At 39.2% G+C, this 15,563-nt stretch overlaps 1 protein-coding gene across 4 annotated transcripts in view; it reads left to right on the top strand.

Annotated features, from left to right (window-relative positions):
• Positions 1-5,819: 5,819 nt before the first annotated feature.
• Exo70 (exocyst complex component 7) overlaps positions 5,820-15,563 on the top strand; it is a 63,118-nt gene continuing 53,374 nt past the window's right edge. For all 4 annotated transcript variants that reach the window (XM_070084705.1, XM_070084703.1, XM_070084704.1 and 1 more), the window contains exons 1-4: positions 5,820-5,966; positions 8,331-8,496; positions 11,357-11,550; positions 15,069-15,183. In XM_070084705.1, the coding sequence (XP_069940806.1) occupies positions 5,913-5,966; positions 8,331-8,496; positions 11,357-11,550; positions 15,069-15,183 (529 nt within the window). In that variant the 5' untranslated portion in view covers positions 5,820-5,912. The remainder of the gene's footprint in view (positions 5,967-8,330; positions 8,497-11,356; positions 11,551-15,068; positions 15,184-15,563) is intronic.

Below are 15,563 nucleotides of genomic sequence, written 5' to 3'. Positions count from 1 at the left end.
ATATCTAAATTAGAGCCGATTTCCTCTATTCTGTTTATCACAATATACAGTAAACTACTGTATAAACATTTAAAAATATACCAGAAATGTTATAAATGGTACAAAGGTGACCTTACAACAATATCAAAGATGGTTGACACAAACCCACTTATTACAGTATGCTCCTCACTTAATGACGAATTCGTTTACCGACATTGTCTTAGGAACGGAACTCTGTCGTTAAGTGAGGAGAGGCTGTATAATAATTTTAGTATTGTTTCCTTTTCAATTTATGCGGCCTGATCTTTAGACTGGGTCGGTGAGGCGATGATACCTACTACCAGTTTACTTGTTATTTTAGGCAAGCAACTCATACTAACGTGCTACCATTCTCTTCTTTTATGACTAGATCTTTTTGGAATAGATGAATCAAGGAGGTATTACTCAGATGTTAAAGAGAATACCAACATGAGCTAATCTAAAAGTATTTGGTCAGCATTCAGCAAGGAAGACTTAGAGATGGAAGCAACACTGTTGATACAATCCTTTGCAGAGAATGATAGAACAGTGAAATACCTTTTCAGGTCAGTACAGTATTGTGAGAAAAATTTGGATTGTCTTGTGTGATAATGGCACTGTTAAATATCATAGTGCATATGTTAAATAATCATACTAGTGTAGTTATCAAAATACAATGGAATGTTGTGACTGGCTTCAGATGCATCACCAGCATCACTGCTTGAGACTGTCACCTGTGATCCTGTTATATTGCATTACCACTCAGAGTGAGAGTAACATACTGGTTTAGTGCTGAGTGGTGGTGCAACATACTGGTTTAGCATTTTTATAAGATAATCAGTGTGAGAATGGGGTGTATGTTAAACTAGCCATTGAGGCAGCATAAAGTGATGCTCTTGAAACCAAAAATTGGAGCTACCCTCCCCTTTTTTGGATCAAACCTAATTACCTCTAATTCCCTAGTTCCTGTATGACCCATAAGGGTTTATCATTTCCCCATATAATCCATTAATCAGATCAAATCTAAGTACTCCCTCCCTTCTGCTTTAGCACTTTACTTGAATATAATACTGTCATCATTGCTATTGTAAATAAAACCCCCTTAACCCTTTAAGTGCTGACGATGCAAATTGGCTTCATGACATGAACTGCTGGTGACGTGAATTCACATCATAGTCTCTCCAGAGAGTGGAGATTTAAGGCTTTAAGTCTATCTTCATATGGGAGATTCCGTACACAGTAAATCATTTTAGTCATTCTTCTTTGTATTTTTTTTTTTTATTCGCCGGTATTCTCCCGGCCTGGGTCTTTTCCAAGTAGTGGTGACCCGGCCTTGGCTCCCTATCTGGGGAGTATCTAGAGACCTAAGTCTCCCATGGGAGGAGGTACAAGTACCCCCTCATCTTTGGGACCAAGTGTCCCCAGGCCTAGCCACAGTCCCCGCCCTCACAGGGCTCGTAGGGAGAAGCTAAGCCTCTGGTCTGCCATCTACCCTGCCCCAAAGGGGCTCGTGGGGATGGCAGTCTTATGAGCTGCAGGTGGTAGCAAGCTCAGGCTCTTTCCCTTCTCTGTATGTTCTCCAACGAATCTATATCCATCCTGTAGTAAGGAGACCAAAACTGAGCAGCATAATCCAAATGAGGCCTCACTAGTGAGGTATAGAGCTTTAAAATAACTTTTGGACTTCTGTTACTTATACTTCTAGAGATAAATCCTAGTAATCTGTTAGCCTTGTTTTGCATACTAAGGCACTGCTGTCTTGGCTTTAGATTTCTGCTTACCATGACTCCCAAGTCTTTTTCACATTCTGTATGATCAAGCTCTACTTCACCTAGATTATAGCTTTGAGGGTTATTATCATTACCAAGGACTAGTATTTTACACTTATCCACATTGAACTTCATCTGCCATTTTTCAGATCAAGACATTAATTTGTCCAAATCCTCCTGGAGTTCATTGCTATCCTCCTCAGAATGAATTTTACGGCCTATCTTTGGGTTGTGAATGCAGCAGCGAGGAGGTGGTTGGAGGCTGTGGAGATGTCCTGTCTAAGGGCAATGTGTGGTGTAAATATTATGCAGAAAATTCGGAGTGTGCAAATTAGGAGAAGGTGTGGAGTTAATAAAAGTATTAGTCAGAGGGCTGAAGAGTGGTTGTTGAGGCGGTTTGGTCATTTAGAGAGAATGGATCAAAGTAGAATGACATGGAGAGCGTATAAATCTGTAGGGGAAGGAAGGCGGGACGGGTCGTCCTTAAAAAGGTTGGAGGGAGGGGGTAAAGAAGGTTTTGTGGGTGAGGGGCTTGGACTTCCAGCAAGTGTACGTGAGTGTGTTAGATAGGAGTGAATGGAGATGAATGGTATTTGGGACCTGACGATCTGTTGGAGTGTGAGCAGGGTAATATTTAGTGAAGGGATTCAGGGAAACCGGTTATTTTTATATAGCCGGACTTGAGTCCTGGAAATGGGAAGTACAATGCCTGCACTCTAAAGGAGGGGTTCGGGATATTAGCAGTTTGGAGGGATATGTTGTGCATCTTTATAGGTATATGCTTCTAAGCTGTTGTGTTCTGAGCACCTCTGCAAAATCAGTGATTATGTGTGAGTGAGGTGAAAGTGTTGAATGATGATGAAAGTATTTTCTTTTTGGGGATTTTTTCTTTTTTTGGGTCACCCTGCCTCGGTGGGAGATGGCCGACTTGTTAAAAAAAAAAAATCTTTGTATCATCAGCAAATTTACTCATGTCACTCGTAATCTTTTCATCAAGGTCATTAATGTAAATTATGAAAAAGAGAGGGCCTAAAACTGATCCTTGTTGAATGCCACTAGTGACTAATCCCCATTCAGATTTCACCCCATTAATGGCAAAACTCTGCTTTCTATTGGTAAGCCATGCCTCTATCCATGCTAGAGTCGCTGTATAGCCCTTGTGGCTTAGCGCTTCTTTTTGATTATAATAATATCCATGCTAGAACTTTACCTCCTATACCATGAGCTGCCACTTTTCTTAAGTCTCTTGTGAGGTACTCTATCGAAGGCTTTACTAAAATCCAAATAAAAAATATCATATTCTTTATCACTGTCCACTGCATCAAATGTTCTATTGAAGAACGTCAGTAAATTTGTCAGGCAGGAACGAGATTAATCAAATTACGCTCTTCAAGGTGACTTCTAATGATGTCAGCTATAATTGATTCTAATAACTTGCCCACTATAGATGTCAGGCTTATTGGATGGTAATTTGAAGGAGTGGACTTGTCCCCTGATTTGAATATAGGAACCACATTAGCCATCTTCCACAACTCTGGCACAACACTGGTAAGGATGGACACATTAAACACGTTCGTTAATGGCTGACTAGCTTAGCGCTTCTTTTTTATTATAATAATAATGGCTGACTAAGCTCCATCTTGCATTCCTTAAGTACCCTGGAAAACAACTCATCGGGTCCTGGGGACTTATTTTGCTTCAGTTTCTCTTTGTTTAATAACCATGTCCCTCTGTTTAATAACCAGAAATGAAGCCCAGGCAGGCGGGAGTGAAAAAGCGGAACCCTCGGTAGCGAAGGGTCCTGAAATAGGGACAGGCTGGGGCTGGAGTTGAGGAGAATTGGAGGGGGGACACTTCTGCAAGGTGTGAGGCTCTGGGTCGGGCAAGAGGTCCACTTGAACTGGGTGGGGTACCGAACTTCGAGTCGATTTTGAATCCATGCCACCTTGATGGGAGGATATGCATCGTGAACGGGGAGGAGCATGAGCATTAACTTCCGCAATGGAAGCTGGGCCTGAAGACACCCTGAGATGATGCTGTCCCAGGGATGGGGAATCCTCTGAAGGAAGAGCAGCAAACCGATTTGAAACAGGGACGCTGTATAGCCCTTGTGGCTTAGCGCTTCTTTTTGATTATAATAATAATAATGAAACAGGGACATTAGCCCTCACAGCTGCAGAGAACAGGTGCTCTAGCTGTACTGGTGCTGGGGAGATGCTCTTATTGGGGGGCACTGGAGGCGGAGGAGGCAAAGGCTGACGGACTGCGACTGGCTTCACGGACCTCAAGCTGGAGTTAAATTCATCGAGTGAAAGAGACTGGGCCCTAGCTGAGTTTGCCAAATCATGAGCCTGGCGATATGCTGGACAAGATAGGGACGTTACCTTGTGGTTCCCTTTACAGAAGTAGCATGAGGCTGGGCGGGTACAGGTAACTCCGTCTTTAACGACTGGGTGAAACCTGCAAGACGGCAAGACAGCTCTCCATGCCCAAAAAGGAAACATTTCCGACACCGGAGTAAAGGAAAAGTATAAGGAAGAACAGGAAACGTTAGACTGCCAAAAGTCACAAATCTCGGGAGAGCACCCGAGAAAAATACACGAACCATACGAGTCGAGAGGCTCCAAACCTCCCCCCCTCAGGTAAGGTTCCTTGATGTTGGTGAGGGGCTCTTGATTTAGGGAATTGGATCTGTGCTCCAGTTCCCCGAATTAAGCCTGAATGCCTTCCACATCCCCCCCCCCAGTCGCTGTATAATCCTCCGGGTTTAGCGCTTCCCCCTTGATTATAATAATAATAATAATAATCCAAACCTCCCGCAAACCTAAGTCGTCACCCCCGCTTAAAACCAACTCAGAGTGGATCTCCTCATCTGAGAGGGACGAGGAAATTGGTCCAATTCTGCCGTAACAACAACCGGCAGCAGACAACATTCCACCTACCCAGGACATGAATGGCATTAAGTGGTAAATTTCTGGCCAGAAAAGACTTAAGATAGAGTCGGAGCCTTAGGGCTGCACCCCTACCAAGTTGCCATCCACCCCCATTTATGCAGGCCTTGCCAAAAGGAGATCCACAGATGGCATTGGTGACTTCCCGTGGATTGGTGAAGGGTGTACCACCATCCTTAGGACGCACAAGAACCACCATCACGTCTGGAGTAATTCGAGGTGGATAAGGAGCATAGTTAACATGACTCACGAAATCGTAATGACACGATTGCAAACAAACCATACCACGGGCGGGATTTGAACCCGCGGTCAGAGAGTCTCAAAACGCGACGGTCTGGAGTTTTGAGACTCTCTGACCGCGGGTTCAAATCCCGCCCGTGGTATGGTTTTTTTTTTAAGGAGCATAGTCTTGACAAGACTATGCTCCTTATCTACCATTCGACTGAGATGTCGTTCGCCCCCATTTAGGGGAGAACGACGTATCAGTCGAACCCCCAGAAATGGGCCACACAACACCGCCTGATAAAGAGAAAGCTATAAAAACACAAGCATACAAGAAGAGAAAGACGGTAAAGCAGAGCCTAAACAGGGCCTACACCACCAACAAACAACTGAGGAGCCTTCGGAAGACACGTCTGCACGCTACCAATGCTGGCCGAGCTCTCCCCACCAACCCGAGTGTGAGTATGTGTTTTGAGTAGATGTGAAGCTCGCAAAACTCAGACGGCCTATCTGTGGAAATTAGGGGTTTCGTACGGCTTATTTACCTTGTGGGACTTGGGACCGAATAAGTTCCCACAGTTACATTTTATTGTGGCAACGTTTCGCTCTCTAGGAGCTTTATCAAGCCGTTACAAACAATACACGGACACAGAGGCTGTGTCCGTGTATTGTTTGTAACGGCTTGATAAAGCTCCTGGAGAACGAAACGTTGCCACAATAAAATATCACATTAGATGCGTTTGTGTACTTTTACTTAACATATTGTCGGTAATTCTACCAGTATTAATAAAAGAGCATTCTTCTTCCCGTCCCCTTTTTCCGCCCCAGCACTAATTTCCCAGAAACTAGGCATCAAGGCTGGATACGGCGTCAGTTGTGCTGACCCTTTAAACCACCAACTAAGGGAAAGAAATGCATGGTGGCCCTTAACAACTCTGACTCCAGCACCAACAACAACGAAAGATAAAATAAAATGATAGAACAAACTATAGAAAAGAGAATGGACGTCTCTAGGCAGTTAGAAAAGGTAGGTAGGAGTGGTTTTAAGTGGTAAACTTGAAGGATAGGACTTGGGATGAGAATAATATACCTGCTAATCACCAACTTCCCTTCACCGTGATTTTGGAGAAAATAAAAATATGGCACTTGGCTGCATTTATCTCTGGTGTTTAAACATTCGTCTTCGAAAGATTGACACGTTCCACAGTTCTCTAGTGATTAAAGGAGGCACCGTGGCCCATGGATTTGAGTGAAAAATCGGTAGAATTTTTTGATGATTGTGGGCGGAGGCGTCTTCCGGTTGGTTGAGAGGGGGGGGGGTCTTCCTAATATGGTTTTCATGTAAGTAAGGTTATTTAGGTACAAATACACATAAGCACCATTATCATACCTAGTAATATGTGTAAATTACCAAGGATAACCCAAAAAAGTAAGATAAAGTGACTTATTTTCATTGGGGACCTTGGTGTTCCATAAGGGTTCTTGTTTTTCCTTTGGGGGTCCCCATGTTTCCATTGAGGTCCTTGTATTTCCATTTGGGTCTTTGTTTTTCCATTGGGTCCTTGTATACAATTGGGTTACATGGTTATTTCTTCAAGGCTGTCTTAATGTTTGGGAATGGGCCCTTGATTCAAGGAACTGAAGCTATCCTCCTTTTCCTTGGACCAAAACTGATTACTTGGCATTCCCAGGCACTGTATGATTCCTGTGGGTTAAACTTTTACTCCATGAATATACTATTATACTGAGCAAGGTTATGGGAAGAAAAATTTTATTTGAACTATTATCCTCAGGATTACTTAGGAAAGCCAAGCCAAGTGAGTTATTATCATTGAGAGCCTTAGGTCTTCCCTCAGGATGTAGTCTTCAGTAATCAACTATCTCTTAGATATACGTTTCATGTTAGGCAATGTGCAGTGGGTTGGAAAAAAATAAATAAGCAAGTAATTTTATTTAGGCATAAGTACACATAAGTACACTTATCATATGTAGTGTAAATTACCTAGGATAACCCAGGTAATTTACACTATGTAAGATAATTGTACTTATGTGTACCCGGGCCTAAATAAACTTATTCTTTTTCCACCTGCTGCACATAGCCTAGCAGAAAAGGAATGTCTATGAGATACTCAATTACACTTGGAATTATTAACCTGTAGGATTAGTGAACTAGGATTATCAAAAAAATTCAAGTAGCGTATGTAGCTTATTTCATTCAGGTCATTAAGTCCTCTCCCTAAGGATGTGACCCACAATCATTTGCTAACTCCTGGGGATGTTTTTCCTGCTAGTTCAACAGGGTCAGTGGGTGAGGATACCTGCTTATTGTCTCCATCCATTCCAGGATTGAGCCTAGGTCCTTCAGCTGAGACAAAGGTGCACCATTAAGACAGAGTCCACTGAACTAAGTCATAGAAACTTGCCTATGCCCATATATCTCACCCTGCCTAGGATTCAGCCCTTGCCCTTTTGGCCATGAGCCAAATGCTCTACCAAATGAGTTTAGAAGTAGTTAGTATATCTATATATTTTCAGCAAAATATATTGCTGCTTGTCATTGCTTTGTGAACATAGTGAGGTAAGTGGAGGTGGAAGAGTCACTAACAGGTAGGTGACCCGCTCACATACTGGACCCCAATGGAAATTAGTCACTGACTTTTTTTGGGCTTTCCTAGGCAATGTACACTTTGATAATTGTACTTATATGTACCTGTGCCTAAATAAACTAACTTTTTCTAGGAATATGTATGTGCGTTATTGGTTCTAAAAAAAATACAGTTGTTACTATGCCATTCATATAATGTAAAAGATTCATTGAAACAAACCTGTTAAATACTGTATAATTTTATATTAGATAAAATACAAACTGAAGGTTGATTTTCATCTTGATTTTCATTCCATGCTAAAACTCGTGGACAAATAAACTTATTTGCAAGGTGCTTTCAATAAAAATATGGTCCTGGTAATTAAATCTTGTGAATCATGAAGCTCTAGAATTTAGGAGTTAAACATTATAAGACTGTTGTAAAAATACAACTGTGATAACTTTATAAGATTTAACCTAAGAAAACCAAATGAACTCAAATAGTAGGCTTCAATTTCAAATCTGACTTTCCATTGTGAAGGCAGGCACCAACATTCTTATTGTTACAGCTTGTTTAATGCTCAGTAATAATAATAATAATAATAATAATAATAATAATAATAATAATAATAATAATAATAATAATTCCAAAATAATACTTTATCTCTCAGTACATTACATTTTTCACACTTTCCTTCAACTCTTCCATACATGCTCTAAATCATCTTCCATCTACCCAAGATTTATATACTCCTTCATCAGTCTATCTTATTTAATTCTTTCTTCATCTCTTTATACACTACACAGGAAATGAGCCAGTTGCGAAATCTTCGCGAGGTCTTGTCACGATCGGGTCAAGTGGCAACCAATGTGAGTAGCATCTTGGACTCCTTTGAGCACCGACTAGCCCGCCTTGAGACAACCATTCTGCCCTTGTATCAGCAGACTGGTAACTTGCAGCGAAGACAATTAAGTAAGGCCATGAAAAGTGTCATTATCACTTAATGAAAGATGCTGTGATATATTATACTGTATTTAAAAAATATAATTTAATTTGTTATATGGCTCAGCATTGTTGATTAGCAGCAAACAATATGCCATTCAATTTCTAGTTACAAATACAGTGGACTCCCGGTTATCGGCCGGTTTGGTTATCGGCCAACTCGGTTATTGGCGGGGTTTTTGGCACTCGGTTATCGGCTGTTTGCTCGGTTATCAGCCATTTTGGATGCGTTCATCCGCCGGCTGGGGCAGCTTGTGCTTCAGTTTGGCTGTCTCTCGGTGGCTGGGGAAGCTTCTGCTCATACATCCAAACATTTTCCTTGTTTACCATTGTTTTTAGTGGTTTTTCTTGCAGTGCAACTGTGAAATAAGTAACCATGGCTCCATGGTAAGGCTTGGAAGGGAGTGACTTCCAGGACTTTGAACTCTGCTTGGAGAAAACTGTATGCAGATTGTGTCCAAGAGAGGGATTTTGAAAGGTTTGAGACTCACTGTGACCCTGACCCTGCCGACCCTGTGGACTCTATTGTGTCTTTGGGGAAACCCCTGGGGTTGGGGGGTGAGTAGCGAGGATGTGGAAGAGTTGGTGGAGGACCACAGGGAAGAGCTTACCACTGAAGAGCTGCAAGAGCTTCAACTTGAACAGCAACAGACTGCAGCTGAGGAACTTGCTTCAGAGGAGGAGGAGGAGGAAGAGGGAGTGAAAGAGGTGCCTTCTTCAGAGATTAAAGAGGTGTGTGCAGTGTGGACCAGGGTGCAAGCTTTTGTAGAGAAACACCACCCTGACAAAGCTGAAACAAGCCATATCTGCAACATGTTTAGTGATAAAACCCTGTCCAACTTCAGGGAAATCTTAAAGAGATGCCAGAAACAGAGCACTCTGGACAGTTATTTTGTGAGACAGGGGTCCAGTGACTCTCAAGCTGGTTCTAGTGGCATTAAAAGACAGAGAAGGGAAGTAAACCCAAAGAAGGCATTACTACCTAGTCTTCATGGAGGGGGATTACCCTTCCAAACACTAACGCCTCCCTCTTTCCTCCTCCCTATCTTCCAGAAACCAGCATTAGCCTTCAATAAAGGTATGTAATACTTACATAATTGTAAAAAGAATTATTTTTTTTGTGAATATCTTTGTTTGGAACGAATTAATTTTATTTCTATTAATTCTTATGGGAAATATAAATTCAGTTATCAGCCATTTCAGTTATCGGCCGACCTTCAGGAATGGATTACAGCCGATAACTGAGGGTCCACTGTACATGATTATGATATTTAATTCTTTCATCTTTCAACGCACCAGCCGTATCCCACTGAGGTGGGGTGACCCAAAAGGAAAAACAAAAGTTTCTCCCTTTAAATTTAGTAATATATACAGGAGAAGGGGTTACTAGCCCCTTGCTCCCTGATATTTAATTATTTGTGTAAAATTATTGTAGCTGCTATATTCTTATAAAAGCCAAATAAGCATCTAGCCTTACACTGGAAAAGCTTTACTTTTGAGGCTATTAGTGGAACCTGTAAAGTAGGTTGGTCATTGGTTGCATGTGCAGCATTGTGCAGGCAGATTGTAAACTTATTACATTAGAAAAAGATTTACAATACATTATATGGTATTTAACTATTTCAGAACTTTTTTTTAACATGTCAGCCATCTCTCACCAAGGCAGGGTGACCTGAAAAAGAAGAAAACTATAAAAATTTTCTTGTTTTTACAATTAGTAATAATTTCAAAAGTTATTCGGCTTTGAGCAGAGTAGTACAGTATAATGATCCCCCATTTATGACATTAATTTGCTCCTGAAATCTGTTCATAAGTTGATTGCCTAGGAACTGGAACCTCTTTTCCTATAGACATGTGTTATAATCATAGATGTGTTCTGTAATTTCACTTATTTTTAGCACTGAAATTACACAACGATTTTTGCCAATATTGCAGAGGAGAGGAAAGGTCCCACTACAGCCCCTGATCTGTTTTATGGGTTTTTAATAAATTGATTCAACTATTGGGACACTGTAAACTATGACCAGTCTTTCCTAGTTATATTTAATTATCCATGAAGTAGAGTAAATCTTATATTTTTATGTGAACAAGAATTCAAAATGAAATGCAAGTGTATTATAGGAGAGGCCTGGGGACACGACTAATGAACACAGGAAATGTTATGCAACAGTAATATTTCCTTATTGGAAGAAGCCTACTGTATAGGCAAAACATTTTGGAAATAAAGATACATAACTGTTGCACATGTGTATTCCTTACATACTGTATTGTCTTCTGGCACTGTGGTGGGATTCTACCTTTTTGGTATAAATTGATGAATTAGGATTTTTTTTTGTTTTTAATTTTGAGTCGATAATGAATTACCAGTATTGTATTGTTTTTAGATGTTATATATTAAATGCAATAATGCATGGAATCAAAATAACCACAGTTATGTGTGCTACAAAACTTGCTATTAATTGATAGTTAAAATATTGATGCAAAGCATCAGTATACTAACTGAACCTTGGATTATGAATATATCTTACAGTAGCAGAGTTATAAGTGCTCTAATACAGTATATAAAAAAATGCACCTATTAAGATAATACTGGTGATAAGGTATTTACACCCACACAGTACTGTACCACAAGTGTACAAAGTTAATAAAATAATGTAATACTTTACATATTGTCGGTAATTCTACCAACTTTATTACAAACCTACATTGGTTACAGTACCTTAATCATGAAATATGTCACTTTCAAATAACCACTTACAACACTTCAAAATGTACTGATTATATATTTTTTTTATATAATTAATAAATTTTGAAATTTTTCTTTTGACAGATACAGAGAAGACTCTTCAGGAGTTGGATTATGTTATTAGTTTCTACAATGTTGCTGGTCAGGTGGAAGCGGTGGTTAAAGAGCGACCAAGCAGCATTGGAGTCCCACAGTATTTAGAAGCTATGAATCGTTTAGCTGAAACTTGCAAGTTCTTTGAGCAGAATAACCCTCAGAGTGTAGAAATTGAGAATGTGGTAATGTGTTTTTTTCCTTTTAGTTCTGTTTGTAGAAATATTTATATCCCTGTGGGAAAGTGGCTTAGAATTCTCCCCTGTTAAGCCATGCACGAGTGTGATTTTGTTAATATGTAACAGAATTAAAATTTAAAGAAATATAAGAATAAATTTAAAATAAGAGTTTAACAGTGTGAAAGCCTACTGTATGCACAGCATTTGAAGCAAACTTAGACTAGGACTAAGACTACTTAACAGTAGAAGGCTACATATGTAGTTTCTTTTTTTAATTTAGGTCTGGCATAAAGTTTAGCCATGAAGTTAAAAATAATAGTTAAGGTACAAATTACGATAAAATTCATTAAAAACTGAAATTGTAAATGATAAGTTGGAGATTTATGGGTAGTTTATGAGATGACAATAAAAGATTAGTATAGAGATAAAGTGAATGTGAAAGTGAACATAGATAAGAGTAAAGTGATGAGGGTATCACAAGTTAGGTAAAGAATAATTGGATATCACATTGGAGAGAGGGAGTATGGATGAAGTGAATGTGTTCAGATATTTGGGAGTAGACCTGTCAATGGATAGGTTTATGAAGGGTGAAGTTAACCATAGAATTGATGAAAGAAAAAAGGTGAGTGGTGCTTTGAGGTATCTGTGGAGACAAAAAATGTTATCCATGATGACAAAGAAGGGAATGTATGAGAGTATAGTGGTACCAACACTTACATGGGTGTGAAGTATGGGTTGTAAATGCTACAGTGAGAAGGAGCCTGGAGGCAGTGGAGATGCTGTGTTTAAGGGCAATGTGTGGTGTAAATATTTTGCAGAGAATTCGTAGTGTGGAAATTAGGAGGTGTGGAGTTACTAAGAGTATTATTCAAAGGGCTGAGGAGGGGTTGTTGAGGTGGTTTGGTCATTTAGAGAGGATGGACAAAATAGGTTGACTTGGAGGGTGTATAAATCTGTAGTGGACTGGAGGAGGGGGTAAGAGTCGTCCTAGGAAAGGTTGGAGGGAGGGGGTAAAAGAGGTTTTGTGTGCAAGGGGCTTGGCCATATGTACAGCATGAGCATGTTAGGTAGGAGTGAATGGAGACAAATGGTTTTTGGGACTTGACGAGCTGTTGGGTTGTGAGCAGGGTAATATTTTGTGAAGGGATTCAGGGACACCAGTTAGCTTCACTTTACAGCTGTTTTCAATTATACCCATTATTCTTTTATTCAGACTATATACCTACAATGCCTGCACTTTAAAGGAGGGGTTTGAGATATTGGCAGTTTGGAGGGATATGTTGTGTATCTTTATATGTATATGCTTCTAAACTGTTGTATTCTGAGCACCTCTGCAAAAGCAGTGATAATGTGTGCATGTGGTGAAAGTGTTGAATGATGATGAAAGTATTTTCTTTTTGGGGATTTTCTTTCTTTTTTTGGGTCACCCTGCCTCGGTGGGAGACGACCGACTTGTTGAAAAAAAAAAAAAAAAATGCCTACAATAAATATATTCACCACTCACTATAAGCTAAGTACGAAAATATTTTAAGGTAAGTAATGTGTGTACTGTATATGCGTTTTTTAGCCCTAACTCTATTGCTTACTTAACCCCTTCAGGGTCCAAGGCCCAAATCTGAAGTGGTGCCCCAGTGTCCAAGAATTTTCAAAAAAAAAAATTTGTTATTTTTTCTTATGAAATGGTAAGAGAATCTTTTTGTGAAGGTAATAAAACAAAAAGTACGAAATTTGATGGAAAATTGACGAAATTATGCTCTCGCGAATTTTGATGTGTCAGCGATATTTACGAATCAGCGATTTTGCCGACTTTGACTCCCATTTTAGGCCAATTATATTATTCCAGTCAACCAAATTCTTAGCTATTTCACTAGTATTACTTCTATTCTATCGATTGAGCACAAGAAATCACCAAGTCAACTGTTTCAACTACAAATTAAAGTGATCGGAAATTGTTAATTTGGCCAATTTAACACAAAGTTCAAAATATTCCAATTTCAAAATAGGGTCCAGAATAAACAGTGTAGGTATTCCTGGAACTAAACTAACATTTCCTCTGTTCATTAGTTACGTTTTGAGGCTTTACAAATAAATTCCATTTTTATTTTTTATTCACATAATGAATTTTTATTCACACCAAAAAATAGAAGATTTACTGTTATGCAATACTGTAATAATTGTATAAATATCATCACCATATTTGTGAATGCATATTAGACCCACCAGCTGGCGTGTATTAGACGTGTGAGGTCGTTTGTTTACTCTTGAATATTGGCAAAAATTTAACATTTCTGCTACTTTGAGCTCAGTTTCAAGCCATTTCCAGTGCTAAAACCAATCAAAATCATCTCTATTTCTGTAATATGTCTTCCATTCTATCAAATGAGACCAATAAATCGCAAATAGAACTATAAAAAACATACGAAAAAACACTGCAAAGTTGCTGTTTTAATCGAAAAATCATGATTTCATTTTTTTCTCTCATTATACACAGCGTGCTGCAGGATCTGTTTTATGTGGTGCACACATACCACATAGATGTATTCTCTCATATCTAGGCCCAAATGTACCACTCACAGTTTATCAGAGTGAGCTGAGCTCATGACGTAGATCTACGGTTTGGACCCTGAACGTAAAGCCGTAGATCTATGGGACGGACCCTCAAAGGGTTAATATACAATAGTGTAAACATGTTATAAGGCTTTTACATGTATTTGAAAGTGAAAAAGGTTATGTTTCATTGTACAGTGATTTTTTACTTCACATTAGTAGCCCCGGAACCTAACCTGTTGTATAAGTGAGGCCTGCCTGTATAGTTTTTCAGGAACTGTCTTAGGTCAACATTACCATTACAGTGATATGTTTTGAAGAGTCAACATGTATGACATTTGCATTTAGTAGGTTTAAGGATTTAAATAAGAGCAGAATGTTTTTACCTAAAATTTGAATTTGTGATGGTTCTGATAGCTTCCTTTGCTTGTGTAATAATTGGTTTAAGGTGGAAGCTGAAAATGTATGCCAAAATGTAACACCTTTCTCATTTTTATTGCCTTGAGCCTTCAAAACTTTAGAGAAGCCTTGTATGTATGTACTTTCACTATTGAAAATCTCACCACTTATTAAATTGTAGATGCTCTCTGAAACAAGTCATGAAATATCTGTGTAATATTTTTTTCTGAATTGTTTTACTATGTACTGTAAATCTTTTCTTTCTTTCAATGTACCAGCTGTATCCCTCTGAGGTGGGGTGGCCCAAAAGGAAAAACGAAAGTTTCTCCTTTTAAATTTAGTAATACATACAGGAGAAGGGGTTACTAGCGCCTTGCTCCCGGCATTTTAGTCACCTCTTACTACGGAGGAAGAATTCTATTCCACTTAGCCATGGAGATGCTGTAAATGTCTGTAAATAAAAATAGGTTTTGTGAGAGATTACTAGATACATATATACTTTAAATTATTGAATATTTTATTGAATTAAAGCATTTTTACTGGATTTCTCATATTCTGTTTTGATTTTATGTTTCCAGACTTCCCTTTTTGAAATAGGAACAGATCTTCTCAGCAAAGAGTTTCGAGATGAACTTAAAAAGTACCAGAAACCCGTACCTCCAATAGTGACTTTGGAACTACTCGAAGAAGAAGGTACAGTAAGCCTTGTAGACACTGCCTATTTCAATCATTTTTATGTACAGTATAGTGTAAGCAGCTATCCACCTGAAAACTAATTTTGAGTAATTGGCACCTAAACCACTTTTACTGGCATATAATATTTTGTCTAGGTACTGCATATTTAATGTGACTGTGTTAGACAGGAGTAAGTGACTTGGTATTTAGATTAAAATAGGTATTATCACACTGTTTTACTCTGAATACCATTAACATTGAGACTTGGGGCTCAAGGGGTGGTGCCCTTAGCTCACAACTGAGGGACCAGGCTTTGATTCCAGCACCACTGGAAACATTATGCATGTTTCTCTACATCTGTTGCCCCTGGTCACGTATCAGTAAGAAGGTACCTGGAT

This window comes from Cherax quadricarinatus, chromosome 13 (assembly GCF_038502225.1).
Source record: "Cherax quadricarinatus isolate ZL_2023a chromosome 13, ASM3850222v1, whole genome shotgun sequence".
NCBI lineage: Eukaryota > Metazoa > Arthropoda > Malacostraca > Decapoda > Parastacidae > Cherax > Cherax quadricarinatus.
Note: the sequence above shows the minus strand (reverse complement) of the source record. Positions and strands in the feature narration are given on the sequence as shown.